The sequence below is a fragment of the Rhopilema esculentum genome, chromosome 18 (assembly GCF_057945365.1).
Source record: "Rhopilema esculentum isolate cy_ngs chromosome 18, ASM5794536v1, whole genome shotgun sequence".
In the NCBI taxonomy this organism is placed as follows: Eukaryota; Metazoa; Cnidaria; class Scyphozoa; order Rhizostomeae; family Rhizostomatidae; genus Rhopilema; species Rhopilema esculentum.
The window spans coordinates 4623837-4637926 of record NC_142832.1 but is presented as its reverse complement, the minus strand read 5'-3'; the positions used below and the strand labels follow the sequence as shown (position 1 = coordinate 4637926).

At 37.5% G+C, this 14090-nt stretch overlaps 1 protein-coding gene across 2 annotated transcripts in view; it reads right to left on the bottom strand.

Moving 5' to 3' along the window:
• LOC135680970 (protein bicaudal C homolog 1) overlaps positions 1–8112 on the bottom strand; it is a 64356-nt gene extending 56244 nt beyond the window's left edge. The window contains exons 1-2 of one of the 2 annotated variants that reach the window (XM_089113630.1): positions 7652–7815; positions 437–552 (exon numbers count right to left, since the gene is read on the bottom strand). In XM_089113630.1, the coding sequence (XP_088969756.1) occupies positions 437–552; positions 7652–7677 (142 nt within the window). In that variant the 5' untranslated portion in view covers positions 7678–7815. Of the gene's footprint in view, positions 1–436; positions 553–7651 lie in introns of both variants that reach the window. The other variant, XM_089113628.1, reaches the window with a different exon arrangement.
• Positions 8113–14090: the final 5978 nt, after the last annotated feature.

The window sequence follows — 14090 nt, the reverse complement described above, 5'->3', positions numbered from 1 at the left end:
TTTGAGTGCGCGTTTTAGTAATTTGATGTAGACTGTAGAGTGTCCGCGATGTCTTCGAAGTCCGCGATGTCTGCGTTTTATATATGGCCCATGTTTTTAAATCTTGGACACAAAATAGGAATTAGGCAGAAGGGGAACTCCTGCCTATCAGGTGAAGCCTGAAAAAAACTTGCGCATGCGTTAACTTATTGGAGGCTTAGCATGATTCTGTCGGGAAAATTTTAAAAAAGAACGAAAGTATACAACTTTATTTGAGACGAAATGCCCCATGATAGTGAACAAATTCAATTATGTATCATAATTCGTTTATATCTGATTAACGAATGATAATTTGTCATGGCTAAGTTCGTCTAATGAAGTCAAGGTTAAAGGGGAATTAAGGAATTCTATTGTTGACTCAGGCTTCAAAAACAACAAAAAAACCGACGAGAGTTACCCTTCTGCCTATTTCCTATTCTGTGTCTTGGATAGAATATGCCTCGGGATCGCAGGACCAGAAGAACTTTTCCAATTCGAAGACTGGTGTCCACATCCACGCCTTTCTTGAGTACCCTAAAACGCCACTCAAATGAGTACTCCTACAAGCTTTTTATTAGAATACCACATTTTTTGCAGAGCCGCAAATTTCTTAAAAAATTTCGATGTCGACCTTAAGGCTATTCTTAAATTGATGTAGCCCGGCACAAGGTGTAATTTTGCTTTATGATCAAAGAAAAAAATTCAAATCTTTTTGATGTGCTGCTTCATCAAAGATTTAAAAAATAACAGAACAGAATAATAAATGTGGTATTAACATATAAAATCTAGCTCTGAGTCATCCTATAGGGATTAATATTCGGACAAATGAAGGGTGTACTTCAAAACATACAGATAGCATGACAGTTGTTTTGCTTTTTAAGAAAACTAAGATAGATTAAGAGAAATCTGAGCTTTATTAAGAGAAAACTAAGAAAAAACCAAGAGAAATCTGAACAAAGCATTATTCTTAAATTATTCCTAAATTTAAGTGATTTTGAGCCTCAATATTATAGACTATATTTTTATAAAAAGTATGTATTTTACTGACTGATCGATTAAAAAGGAACATGGAAAATGTCATACTGAAGCACTCCTCGCCTAGCCTTTGTTTAAGACCCCTTGACTTGAAAGTAAAAGGCTCTTGTGCAACTGGCATGCTTTGCGACTCTGATTCAAAGAACCGGCCTAATATTGTTCTGCATGAAAATACAAAATACAGTCCATTTTCTCAAGACAACTACCGCTGAGCATGCTGGATGCACAGGAGCCTTTAAGATTTTTTCTTGAACACTCCTCAGTTTATAAATGTCGGATAAGGACCAAAACATAAAAAGGAAATTTGTATCCAGATGTCCAGATGCGGATGGAAAGAAGCGTTAGAGGAATAATTCCGGGTTTGACTGGTTTAACCACACATTTAGAGTCCAAAAATAAAAGGAAATCTGAGTCTTCTGGTATTTTCCTCACACAATCATCATTTAGGAATCTAAACTTGGCCGACGGGGTAAATCGTAGTGAGAAATTATTTGAAGTAAGCTTGGAAAGTCAAGATCATTTTAACAGTGAACAGGTGTTATAAATGACGTCGTTAGTTGATTCGCTAATCACTAGGTAACATTAAACACCAGAAGGAGACAAGCATCAAAAACGAGCAATTTCCTTCGCATTGTTAAATTATCGTAAAACACGAGAAATGGGCGTAGTCGAACAGGATTTCACAACTTCCTATTCAGTAGAAGAACATCATTTTCGATCTTAAAAGTTTCATAAATAATTTCCTACCAACCTTCAGTCATACTTTTCAATCAAATACATGTAGTTGGGCTGATCTTTGACGTGTCTTCTCTTAAAACTCTTATCTTTAAAGTCAAGTAAAATTTAGCGTGGGTTGGCTAGCTATTTTGCTTTAAGAAGCCTCCTAGCAGCTAGAGTTACCTGCAAACGTAGATTTTTCCAGAATTAGTAAATCTTCTCCTCTCTATTTCCCAGTGTCCTACATGCATTGTTTGATACATCTTTGTGTATAGGAGGGCCTCTCTCCTCGATTAGCTTTGCTAATGAGAGAGTTCCTTCTTCAAATGATTCCCCATACATTGTATATCCCACAGATAATTTGCGTTCCACATCTTATTCATTGTTTGACATAATAATAATAATGAAAACATTTTTTTTTATTTTATATCTTATTCATTGTTTGACATAATAATAATAATAATAATAATAATAATAATAATAAAAATAATAATAATAATAATAATAATAATAATAATAATAATAATAATAAGACCATGTTTATACAGGTAAACTTGTTCAGCAAAAATGAGTTTGCTGCTATCAATCAAGGACCTGTGATTGCTTGATATTTAAAATTGCTGAATTTTTATTTACTATTTTGTAGAAATGTATGTTATGGAATTTAAATTATAATGAACCTTAACCTGATAAGAAATATTCTCGGAATTAGTTCTCAATTTCCTAATTTTTTTGCTGATCTTTGTCTCAAAAACCTCTTGTTAGTTTCGTAAATACCAAATGCGAGTTACGTTTCTTGAAACTCGCATGCGAACTTCAAGTAACATAATAAGATGTTTAAAAACTTAAAGGGATAGCACAGCAAGAGCCCAAATATCTAAAGAGTAAAAAGAGGGGAGCAAAGTTATTGGAGGCTGTGGCTTCCAGCATTCTGAATAATTTTATGCAAAACTTGAAACGTTTTTAAGGGAAAATATAAAAAAGAAAAGTGTTCAAGGAAAACACATGAACAAGTGTCCTCCCAGAGACGCTTTTACGGTCATACCCCCCGAAATATCTCTTTTAAGGGCATACCTCCCGAAAGTTCCCCTTTACGGTCATCCCCCACCTTGATACTGTATTTTCATCAGATCTTACTTCGAGCGATTAACATCTCAAAGGTTGGCCTGCTTTATCTCTGACCTTATTTAAAATATCGTCTGGAATAAACTCGAAGGGTCGCCAGAGAGGTCATGGAAGAAACAAAATGACAGTTAATGTAGTAATAAGGATCAATTCCTGTTTCACATATATTTTTACACAGTATCAAATAAGAACAAGGTCACAATGGTTTGAGTTGTCAGGAAATTTCAGTCCTTGCCAAAGAAAACCAATGTCAACGTCATTCTAATTTTTGAAAGAGAAGTATTGTAAATCCTGGATTAAGCTTACAATATGACTTTACACCGCGTTAGCTTTAAGGCCCCTCAAAAGAAGCTGACTCGATATATACCAATCTACGTGGGGTATGCAGTCCCCCTCCCCAACAAATTTCCAACTATGCTATTTTTTCGTTATACTTTATAGCAAGGTACATAATTGGAAGGGAATGTTTTCCTTCTACACCTACATGAAAAAACTCATAGGGCCTAATTTGTACTTCATGTACGGGCTTTTACACCAAAACAAAAACAAGAACAAAAAACGTTCCAAAAAATATGCATTAGATATTGAAAGCAGTCTGTCTTGCAGAAGGACTTCTTATTAACACTGAAAATTTTGAATATCATGTTCGACTAGTAAGTCTTTTATTGACTGTCGGTATTTTCACTGACGCTCAGTGGCGTACCCAAGGGGGGGAATAGGGGGGTCCGGACCCCCCACTTTTCTAAAATTTGGTCCTCAAGATTTGTCCAAAAAACGATGTAAAACTCATTTTGTAGTATACTGTATGCTTGTGTCAATAAAAATTGTAAAATACTTTGCTATATACCGTAGCTAAAATGAATCAAATTATGGGGGGAAATTTTGCAAAAAGGGCGTTTCCCCGCATTTGCGAGTGTTTGAAGGGCGTGGTCTAAAAAATTCTCCAGACCCCAACTATTACAGCCCTGGGTACGCCACTACTGACTCTCTAAGCCCTCACCCCACCCCAGAAAAACCAGACTCCCCCAATTTAAGTTAGTCCAAGTCCAAAGGCACTCTCATTGCACTGCAATGCAGTGAGATGCAATCTTCTAATCAAGCTATCTTTTAGGTGCTTACCAAGGGAGCCTAAATTATAAAGAAATGGGTAACTTAAAGGTACAGAATCTGATTTTTAAAATGTAAAGGAAATAAGCCTAATCATAGTTAGGGCTCAAATTGATTAGAGCCAAGTGATTGGGGCTTGGGTTCTTCAAGGTGTAAATTTTGCGAGCAACTCTCTTTGAAACCTGAGGAAAAATAGCTTCTATTGAGAAACATCGCCCCAAAAAACGCGTAGGTCCTATCTGCAAACTGTGTCGCGTGCATTGCCAAGGTAAACTCGTGCAGAATTGAAATATTATCTAAGCTTAAACTAATCTGCTTCGGCAATAATAGAAAAGCTTGGGTAAAGTCCAGAAATTGTGCCCTTTTGACTTCGAGTCAGAAACTTTGCTAAAAACTATCTATTAGATTAGTTATGTAACTGTTCAATAACATTCTGTAACTGTTTTTCTCTTTTTCGTGCGTTGAATAAAGCTACTTAAGAAAACAAGAATGCATAAAACTTCATTTACTAAAAGATAAAACAATACTCTCTTTGCAAGATTTTCCAACTTCACTAGAGATGGCCTGTTTTAATAAGTCTCTTTAAGGCAGCTGGCTAGTACTATTTCATTGACCCAGTGAAGTGAGGATCACAGGCATAGGGGACATAGGGAATAAGGGGACATAGACATAGGGAATAAAATTAAAAAAGACAGCTCTGTGCGTAGAAGAGCAGGGTAATGTTAATGTCTACTTTTCGAGTAAGGGCAATATTCCGGCTAACGCTATGTCAAGCAAAATATCGAGAAATAGGTAAAATTGGCCCTGTGTCCACTGACACCTCAAATGCTTTGGACATGCCGTTTGATCCTTCACTCTTTAAGCGACGAATACACAGATTGTTAACAGTTATAATAATATAAAAAGTTAATAATTAGCATCGTGAAAGCTGCAGTTCTTGTCGGTTTTCGTTTGAATTTGCGTTCGATACCAATGGGACTTATTTGCTTGATCCTAAAAAGTTCCCAAGGTAATGTCCCATTGTTCCTAAGGTAATGGTAATGTTCCCTAAGGTCTGAGGTAATATTCCCAAGGTAATGACCACTTTCGAGATAATGTCCCATTCATCACCAGGTACCATCTTCTATCAGAAGGTTGGCTACCATGACCCTCCAACTATCCCAAAATCTGAGTTTTGGTTTGTTGTCATGGTCATAGATAAAACTAAGGGGCTTATAGTATAGATGGGCTCTCAGAACCACCTCTAATGTCCCATTGGAATCCAATAAAGGTGAGGTCTTCACGGGCAAATTAAGTTTGAAATAATTAAACCAATCTTCAATTCTTATTAGATCTCTTGCATTAACTTGGATTGTTTTCCATTTCTGTAAGCTTTCGATTAGATTTTTTGCATTGCCATAGAATACAAAATCTTGAAATTTTGACTGGCTCTTGGCGGTCACAAGGTCTTGTGACAGGGCAATGATAACGATAGTTTAAACTTTAAAGTGCCACGCCTAAACGCTTTAAGTGATTGAAGGTATTATCCACAGGAAGGAAGCACATTTTTCTAAACTCTGGTCTTGCTATTTTCAGTGAATGATTTTCACAGTTCATCCAAGGAAATGGTTAGTCCTTAAAATGTCCGCAGGGCCTCCGACAAAGGGGGGCGGGGGCCATGGCCCCCTCACTTTCTTGCAAAGCAATATAGCATTTTATTATGATTTGTTAAATTTTCTCTTGCCCCTCCCCCCCCCCCCCCACTTTCCAACCTGCGTCGGAGCCCATGCTTCGAGAGCAGGAAAATTCGTAAGGTATGAAAGGGTATAAACAAAAAGCTCGTTAAAAACCTGAATGAGACAAGCTAACCTTCAATAGGTAAAATGCAGCCACATGAAGCTGCTCTAACCTTCCAGTGATAAATTTACATGTTAACCTTTACGTATACTTCAAGCATGTTAAAGCTTGTTTAGAAAATATGCACTTGCAAGTCTGAGATTTTAGTGAAAACAATGATGCACGCTTGTGAAAAATAGTATAACATTTCCTTGGCCGCCCAATATCGCAAAAGAAAATTGACATATTTTTTCAGCCAGGCGTCAAGGGCAAAAGGGGTGCAGGGTAGTAAGAACATCAGATTTTGGGGCAAATGCCCTTTTTCTTAGCCAAACTCTCTTTTGGAAAATTTCTTTTTTCGAAGACAAAGTGCTTCTTTCACTGTTCCCTCCCAACTTAGATATGCCCTTCAACCTTATGTCATTCAAAGCATTCGAAAATCTAGAAGCATAACTACAGTGGGGTGGGGCAATATGCAAAATCATGCAAAGAGGAGTGGGAGAGACTAAAAAAGGATCAGCTAAAACAAGATTTCTCTTTCATTTATGAAGAGAATATAAGCTCTGCCAACGTCCTATTAAAGGAACCATACTTGTAAGATATCCATTGTTCGCTTGAAATTTAGATATTCTTCGTTTAATGTCTAGTTCATCGTGCATAGCTGAATTCATCGTGCATAGTGTTTCTGGAGAAAAGAGACAGAGTTGCTGGGGGCAGAGAGGAGACACAACTTTTGATGATTAAAAAAGAGAGTTTTCATACAGGGTCACTGAGTTAGCCAAACAGATGAGTAAATGCCCTACTCAGACAAACAGTCCACATACACATATCACTACCTGTCATTTACACGAGCCCGGGCTAAATTCCATTCCGGGTCAGGTTAACACGCTGCAGTAAAAAAATTGCGTTTACACGAGCCCGGGTAAGCTGGTTCCTTTAGAGGGTTGACCTTACCACAGGGCCCGCGCAACTGGGGGGGGGGTTGGCCATGCCCCCTCACTTTTTTGCGTAGCAAAAAGTTTAAAAGCTGCAATGAAAGAGGTAGGCAGCATTGGCCCCAAACCTTTTTAGTCTTGGCCCCCCACTTTCAAATTCGTGGCTCGGGCCCTATACCAGGGGAAGGCGAAGGCACCTATCTCACAGCTCAACCCTGTCGTTGAGAAGGGTTACCCGGCAAAACAGGTTGACCCGGGTTGGCTGCTGTTATCATGTAAACGCTTGAAAGGTTTGACTGTAGACGGGTTGACACTCTAAGGCGGGTAACAGCAAACCCGGCCTCGTGTAAACTGGGCCTTAGTAGATGAGCAGACCAATCAATAGTTATTTATTATTAGGTTATCAAATACATCATACGTCAGCTCTGATAAAGATCTTCACCTTGTCAAAATAGATGATCCATTTTGCAGATAGAGAATAGAATATGGCAATTATATAATTTGTATGTTCCAAGCCTCAATGCTATACAAAATCAATATCACAGTACATCATTTTATCTAGAACAGGTTGTAGAAGGTGCCCTTGTAAACATACTTGTCGGTTAGTCTGGCAAACTTTAATCCAACTAGTAATTTGATTTGGTATCTAAAAGCCAGTCTATCGTGCAAGGTAGTTTAAAAAATTAGGAATAGCCAGGAATAGTAAGGTTGAATAGAATTCTGTGACAGGACCCTTACAACGTAAACAACCTCGTTGAATAGATATCCACATATCGTGCACATAATCTGCCGGATCGGGTACTAAGAATACAATACAAGGTTCCTTGTTGCCACTGCTTCTTCATAATTGATTGATGCTAACTAATTGATAATTGATAATTAATTAAAAAATCCATTACCTTTGGAAATCATGCGCCACTTGCATTCCTCGACAAACGATGACTTGAAAACAAATCTCGGCTTTCCTGTGTGACGCAGTTCTGCAACATCAGTCAATGAAACTCCAAAATGAAATTTGATCTGAGTATCGATAAACACGAGAGAGATACGTTCAAGCATGTGCTTCGAATGACTGTAAGACGAGATGTTTGAAAATCGATATTGCCCTCGGTTTAAAGTGTTTTCGTTCGTGCCACTGCTGATGAGTGGTGCACCCCGATGCCGCTAGTATCCGACTGACAGGCAGTGACGCGGCAGCCGACGCCCCGAGGCACGTCTCGCGGGTAATCAAAGCCTGTTACTCTGATAATCTTCTGCTGAAGGATCTCCGGAAGCTGTAGGCAGCAGACAGAATAGAAACTAGGTGACGTCATCAATTGAAAAATGCCGAATGTATGCATATTGGGTAAATAGGATTCAGGATATAAGGTGTCCATTCATACTTGTTTGTTGCAATCAATTCGCAAAACGAGACAGATAATGAAAGAAAACGCGTCAAAATAAACAAACATAGTCCTCTGTATGCAAAAGAGGGCAACATATCCGCAAAACGTTTTTGCTGACAAAACTTTCTTTGAAATCTTTCCCGGAACTGGTTGTAGATTATACACAGGACATACAAACAACGGCATAGCTTTTCAACAAAGGTGCAGCTCGTGCCGGTGATATTAGAAATAGGAAAATGGTACTTGAAAAATATTCATTGATTCACAGTTGTTTTCGTCCAATGTCTGGGGACTGCGATGGTGACTCGCCACTCTGTCTAAACCAGTATATAGATTTCGGTCTCAAAACGTCTGCACATAGTTAACACAAATAATGGTAGCTATTTCCATATTTTTTACAATCCAAAAACCTGTTTTCAAAATCCTCGGAAAGATATGCATAATACCCTCCCCCTCAACCTGCACGGCAAAAATCGATGGAAACCGGTAAATAGAAAGGTGCGGTTCCTTATGACACTCCTCAGCTCTGGCTATGTTTGCGGATAGCAAAAAAAGACACCCCCTCTACTCTAATGAAATGACTTTGAGAATTGTCTGTCATTTGGCCCCTTTGAAAACATAACAAGTCATGCACGTTATGTTATGCAGTTATTCCAAGTTGGGTTTGAATCAGGCAAAGGGGTGCCGTCTAAGAAAGTGAGGCGGGCTGAGCTATAGGTGGACTTGCTACAAGTCTCTCTCATTTTTCCCTTTTCCCTTTCTTTAAAGAGAGAGACTTGTAGCAAGTCCAAGCTGTAGGCGACTTCTACATAGAAGCCACATCCATGACCACACCGATAAATACACCGAATATCATTTCATTTGTGTTTAAGATTCTCTGTTGTGTTTACAAAATCAGTCAAATTATTCAACAACTCGAAAAGACTTAGGAAGTTGCTCATTTACGGAACATCTATTTTATAGCATTATAACGGATACCACCACAGCATTCGTCCAACCAAACATTTGCTCGCTTCATTAGGGGGGAACTGAGCCCAAGCACAATTAAGGTTGTCTCACTCACTTTGTTGGCAAATGAGGCCTAAACACCTCCCTGGAATGAAACAGCTGGCAATTGCACTGCTTACACTCTAATTATTTAAGAGCAAATTAAGAACAATCCAGGCTTTGATTTTCAAAAAAATTAAGAACAGTCAGCCTGAACTTAAATTTACTGGTTCTTAAAAAAAGAGTGTATGACAAGTATTGAATATCAAAAGATGTGCCAGTCTACATTCTTTTGCTAGTCGACATTTTATATCAAATGGACATTTCGAAGTCTTAGTCTCAAATCACCCCTGGAAAAGTTCAAACTTCATGACCAATTCGACTCACTGCCTCGTTTTGGAAATTTCTCCAAATTTCATTATACGACTTTTTAAGATTAGATTTGATTCTCTTACTATAATTTAGGCTGGATACAACTTTTCCTATTGTTTGTGCTTTTATTTTAAATTTAAATTTTACGGAAAAAATTGTAAGAGATTTGACCGCACAAATGATTCCGGGTGAAACTTAGTTTCCAATCACGGTCAAATCCCTTATAATTTTTTATCTTTATGTCGTCATAAAATCAATATCGTGAGCAATACCATAATGAAAACTTTCAAGTAGTCCAAGATCCTTGCTCCCAATCCGAATCTGAGATCAAAAATTGTATACAAAAGAATTTGAAGAATTAGACCTTTCCCTTAATTACATCATGGCGCAATGCATTCTGGTACTTGTAGTTAAACCCGCTAACATTTGTTTATGTTTTGTACGGTGATCGAACGAAGTTCTGTTATTATCCAACGCTGGCCCAGACTGGGCCTCAGCCTGGGCGAACTTTGGCGTGAACAAGGCTTGAGATTAGAATTTTAGGATATGGCAGAAACGAGACGAACCATACAATGTTGACACCTGTCTATTGTCATTAAACATTAATTTCTCAAAGAAAGCAACCCTGGTGTACTACAACAAGCTCAATTCTCCAAGAACATACATATTCCACTTTTGGTAATAGTTGTGTTGTACTATCCCACGTGTCTCAAGCTCAAAAGTATGGACATTTTTATCTTAATTCAATTCCAACTCAACGCCCTTGATGTGACAGAAGGTGATTTTGTGATCGGTTTCCAAAAATTCTTTTTCAAAAATTGTTGCATAAAGGTATTAGATGTGAGATCATAAGATGATAGAATGGAAATCGCCGACCGGATATTGTCGAATTGTCGAGTTAAGACCCGTCTGCTGTCGATTTTCTGATAAATGCGATCTCCTTATATTTCCATGTTGAATGTGAGTTTGACAGCTAATTCATGAACCAGGGGGGGAAGCTTGGTTTGGAGACTAGCCTCCCGCTGTCAACGCTTTAACCCGCTGCCCCCTTGGCTCCGGCACCCTTGTTGATGTGTAACAGGTATAGTTTTAATTTGCCAACTAGATTTACAAATAAAAAGCTGGAAAGTAGTTTTTTAGAATAGTGGTACGTTAATGTTGTTCAACTGAGATCAAAGATAAACAGTAATGTCTAACTGTAAAATAAAAACATGATAAATATATATATGAGCACACGAATTTAAAATCCGTAGAAAATATATAGTCACTGAATCTTATCAAAAACCTTTAAGTATGAATTTTCGGACTGATAGCTGAAATACATCTGACTTACATGAAGTGAAAGGCAGCTCAAAGCAGCATGCTGTAAAAGTTCGCAGAATTTCTCCAGATTGTAGAATTAAATAAAACGATGGTGGCTCCAGCCCTTAACCTTCCACAAGGGCCACCGTTGTAAAAGCCAAACATTTCCAAATAATCTTTTCTGGAGATTTCGATACTTTTAGCAGAATTTGCGTTTCTTTAAACTGAAATAGTCCTGATAATCTCAATATGCCAAGGTGTCATTTCAAAAATGAAGATCAACTCCGCTCTACAGCATGAAAAAGATTCAATTTTAACTTACTTACGTCTCCAATGAGAAGATCTTTCAGACTTTCTTCTTGCGTTTTTTGTGATCATGCTTAATCTGTTTCACTTGCTTTGGCACAGATTGGGATTGTGCAAATGATCAACTGATTTGCAGATGTTTAGCGTCCTTTGCTTACGACAATCTAAAGAAATACACCGTTGCAAAGAAAAATTTGGCCAAAACAATGGTACCCACCTGATTTGCTGACGACTTTCGACGAGGATTTTGGCGGGAATCTGATCCAAAATGGCTGCCAGAACCTTTCAAAACAGTTGTTAGGAAAACGTGTCTAAAAAATATGCTGTTAGACGGCAGTGCTGGCCCTATTGACAGGAATCAATAGAAAAATTCGTCAAATAAATATTGAGTTCAAATATATTGCAATTTTATCCTAAATGTATTGAAAATTGGCCATTAATCTTTCATTCGTGTAACTTTATGTAACAATTTCTTGAATGAGAACTTCCAGGTTGTTGACATTGATTTGATACACAAAATATAACGCATATTTCATGTTCATTTCATTTTATAAAATCATACAGGACAAGTCAAATTTTTGGCAAAGTCACAAGACATAGGACAAGTCACATAGACAAATTGTTGGCGTGAAATGCTGATTAAAGTCAGTTTAAAATATTGGAAATCATTTAATTGAACTCGTCTAACTTCTTTTTTATTGATAATATGTTTTAGAATAACTCATGTTGAGGCACACGGTTTTTTACAATCTTAAGGCGCACGATTCGCTAGTCTGATGTTTAAACCTTTCTTCGATTTCTTCCAATTAGGGTAAATCATTAAAAAACGACTGCCATGAAGTAAAACTTTGTTTGTTACATATCCAATTCATCAAATATCACATTTTAGGTATATACAATCCCTTTTTCTATTGGATGCTCCAATATTTATTTTTTCAACAAATGTTCGACATTGATCAATTAATTCCTTACAACTGGGCTTTTTTGACATTTCTTTCTAAAAAAAGAGTTCAGATTTTCTGTTCTATTCAAAATCTCTGTGACTGCAAATTGTATTGATTAACAATTTTTCAACCTTGCTAAAGAATTCATTTGAAAAAGATAAAATTTTAAAAAAACTTTAGTTTTCATGACATGTCATGACAAAAAAAGCTCCTGCTTGGAAAGCCATGACAAATAGACATTTTGACAGAAAGTAATTAGTTTCTATCATGCTTGTTACTTTTATTTCGTTTTTGTTCTGGAGACGAAACCTTTAGTCCTGTGTTTCGAAACAATACAGTCTTAAACCAACAAGGGTTGCAGGGTCATTGCACATGTGCATTAATAACAGTATACGCACAGCTGTTCTGTCTGGGACCACACAACTTCCCGCCAGGGCTTCAAGTGATAATGCGCATGTGCAATGACCCTGAAACGGGGGGCTAGTCAGATCAGTGAGTGCATGTCTGGAAGACGGGCATGAATCATCTCCCGAACAATTTCTTTTAAGTCACCATTTATAATAAACTATTTTTTAAATCTTAAATCTTTATATACGAAACCCAGTTACCCAGGACTCTTCTTCACGAAACATATTTGAGTAGTTTCGTTCAGTTCAATGAGCTTTGATTTTTGATGCAGCAAACAGGAGTTTGATTCGCTGGCGAAATCGCTCGAATGGAAACAGGCCTTAAAGCCGACCCGCTTCTCCATACGATCCTTGTTGGGGAGACGAGTTAGGGTAAGTCCGTAAGGTGTAGGTGGCCCCCCGTGAAAGGAGTAGGTGCACTTGCGTACTTTGCATTTCACAACAGATAGGCAAAGGAGGGAACTTTGAAAAAATAAACAACGTAGTCCAGCATTGTTCTAGCAGGTTTAATGCGCGTGCGTACCTACTCCTCGTAGCTAATTGGTTCGGACAAACCACTTACGCTTTTGTTCTAAACAATGGAGCCGCGATCCCGTCTCCCCAACAAATCCTGATGGCCTACATTATATTTTCTCTAATTAGTCAGCACAAGCATGACAATTATTCCGCAATTGGCTATTGACAATAGGATTAAACAATGCTTAATCAAATCCCCTATTCTACCCCTGACGAGAAATGTTTCTCTATTTACGCTCTTCTCTATTTTACCCTGCTGGCGACGATTATCGGTGGATATTTTTTGAATGTGGTGACGTCTTTTGAAATCAAAGTTGCAATGTCTAAGCAGTCCACGAGCAGTCCAGATGTTCAAGCACATCTGCCAAAGTTTAAGACCACGTGTCACGTTTTCCTGTTTTTCTGTGTTAACATCAAAATACTAGTTCTTGTTTGAAAAAATATTCTAATGCACACTACTGAAATTTCAAAAACGCACATATAGTGTTTGTAATAGATATCTTTAAAATATATATGCAATGATCATATATAAAGTAGTGTGGATATATAAACACTATTTCTTTTATAAGAACAGTTTCATAAGAACACGAGCCTCAAAATTGGTCAAAAGTTAGCAACAGATTAAGAACAAGCTGAGGCTGAGCTACTGTAAAATGCAATTTTGAACAACGTGGATTTTTAGCCATGTGTGGGTGCTTTTTCGGTGAATATTCAAACTTTTCGGCAAATGAAGGTTCTCTCACTCACTTTGTTGTCAAATGAGTTCCAAATACTTTCCTAGAGCGAAAAAGCTAGCAATTTCACTGCTTACACACTATTAATTTAAAAACAAATTAAGAACAATCCAGCCTCAGATTTTCGAAAAAATTAAGAACAGTCAGCTTGAACTTAAATTTACTGGTTCTTATAAGAAAGAGTGTATATATGCATAGTGTTTTTGTGGAAAAAATTGCGTTGCTTCTAAATTTTCCTCTTGATCTTAAACTTTTGCACATGGCTGTAGATACATATTTGCAAGCACCTCATAGAAAAGCATTTATCAAAATACACTTAAAGCCAGGAAGCAGCTATAATATCTCAGGTAGGCTGGAACATAGTATTATTGATTGGAGATCGCCA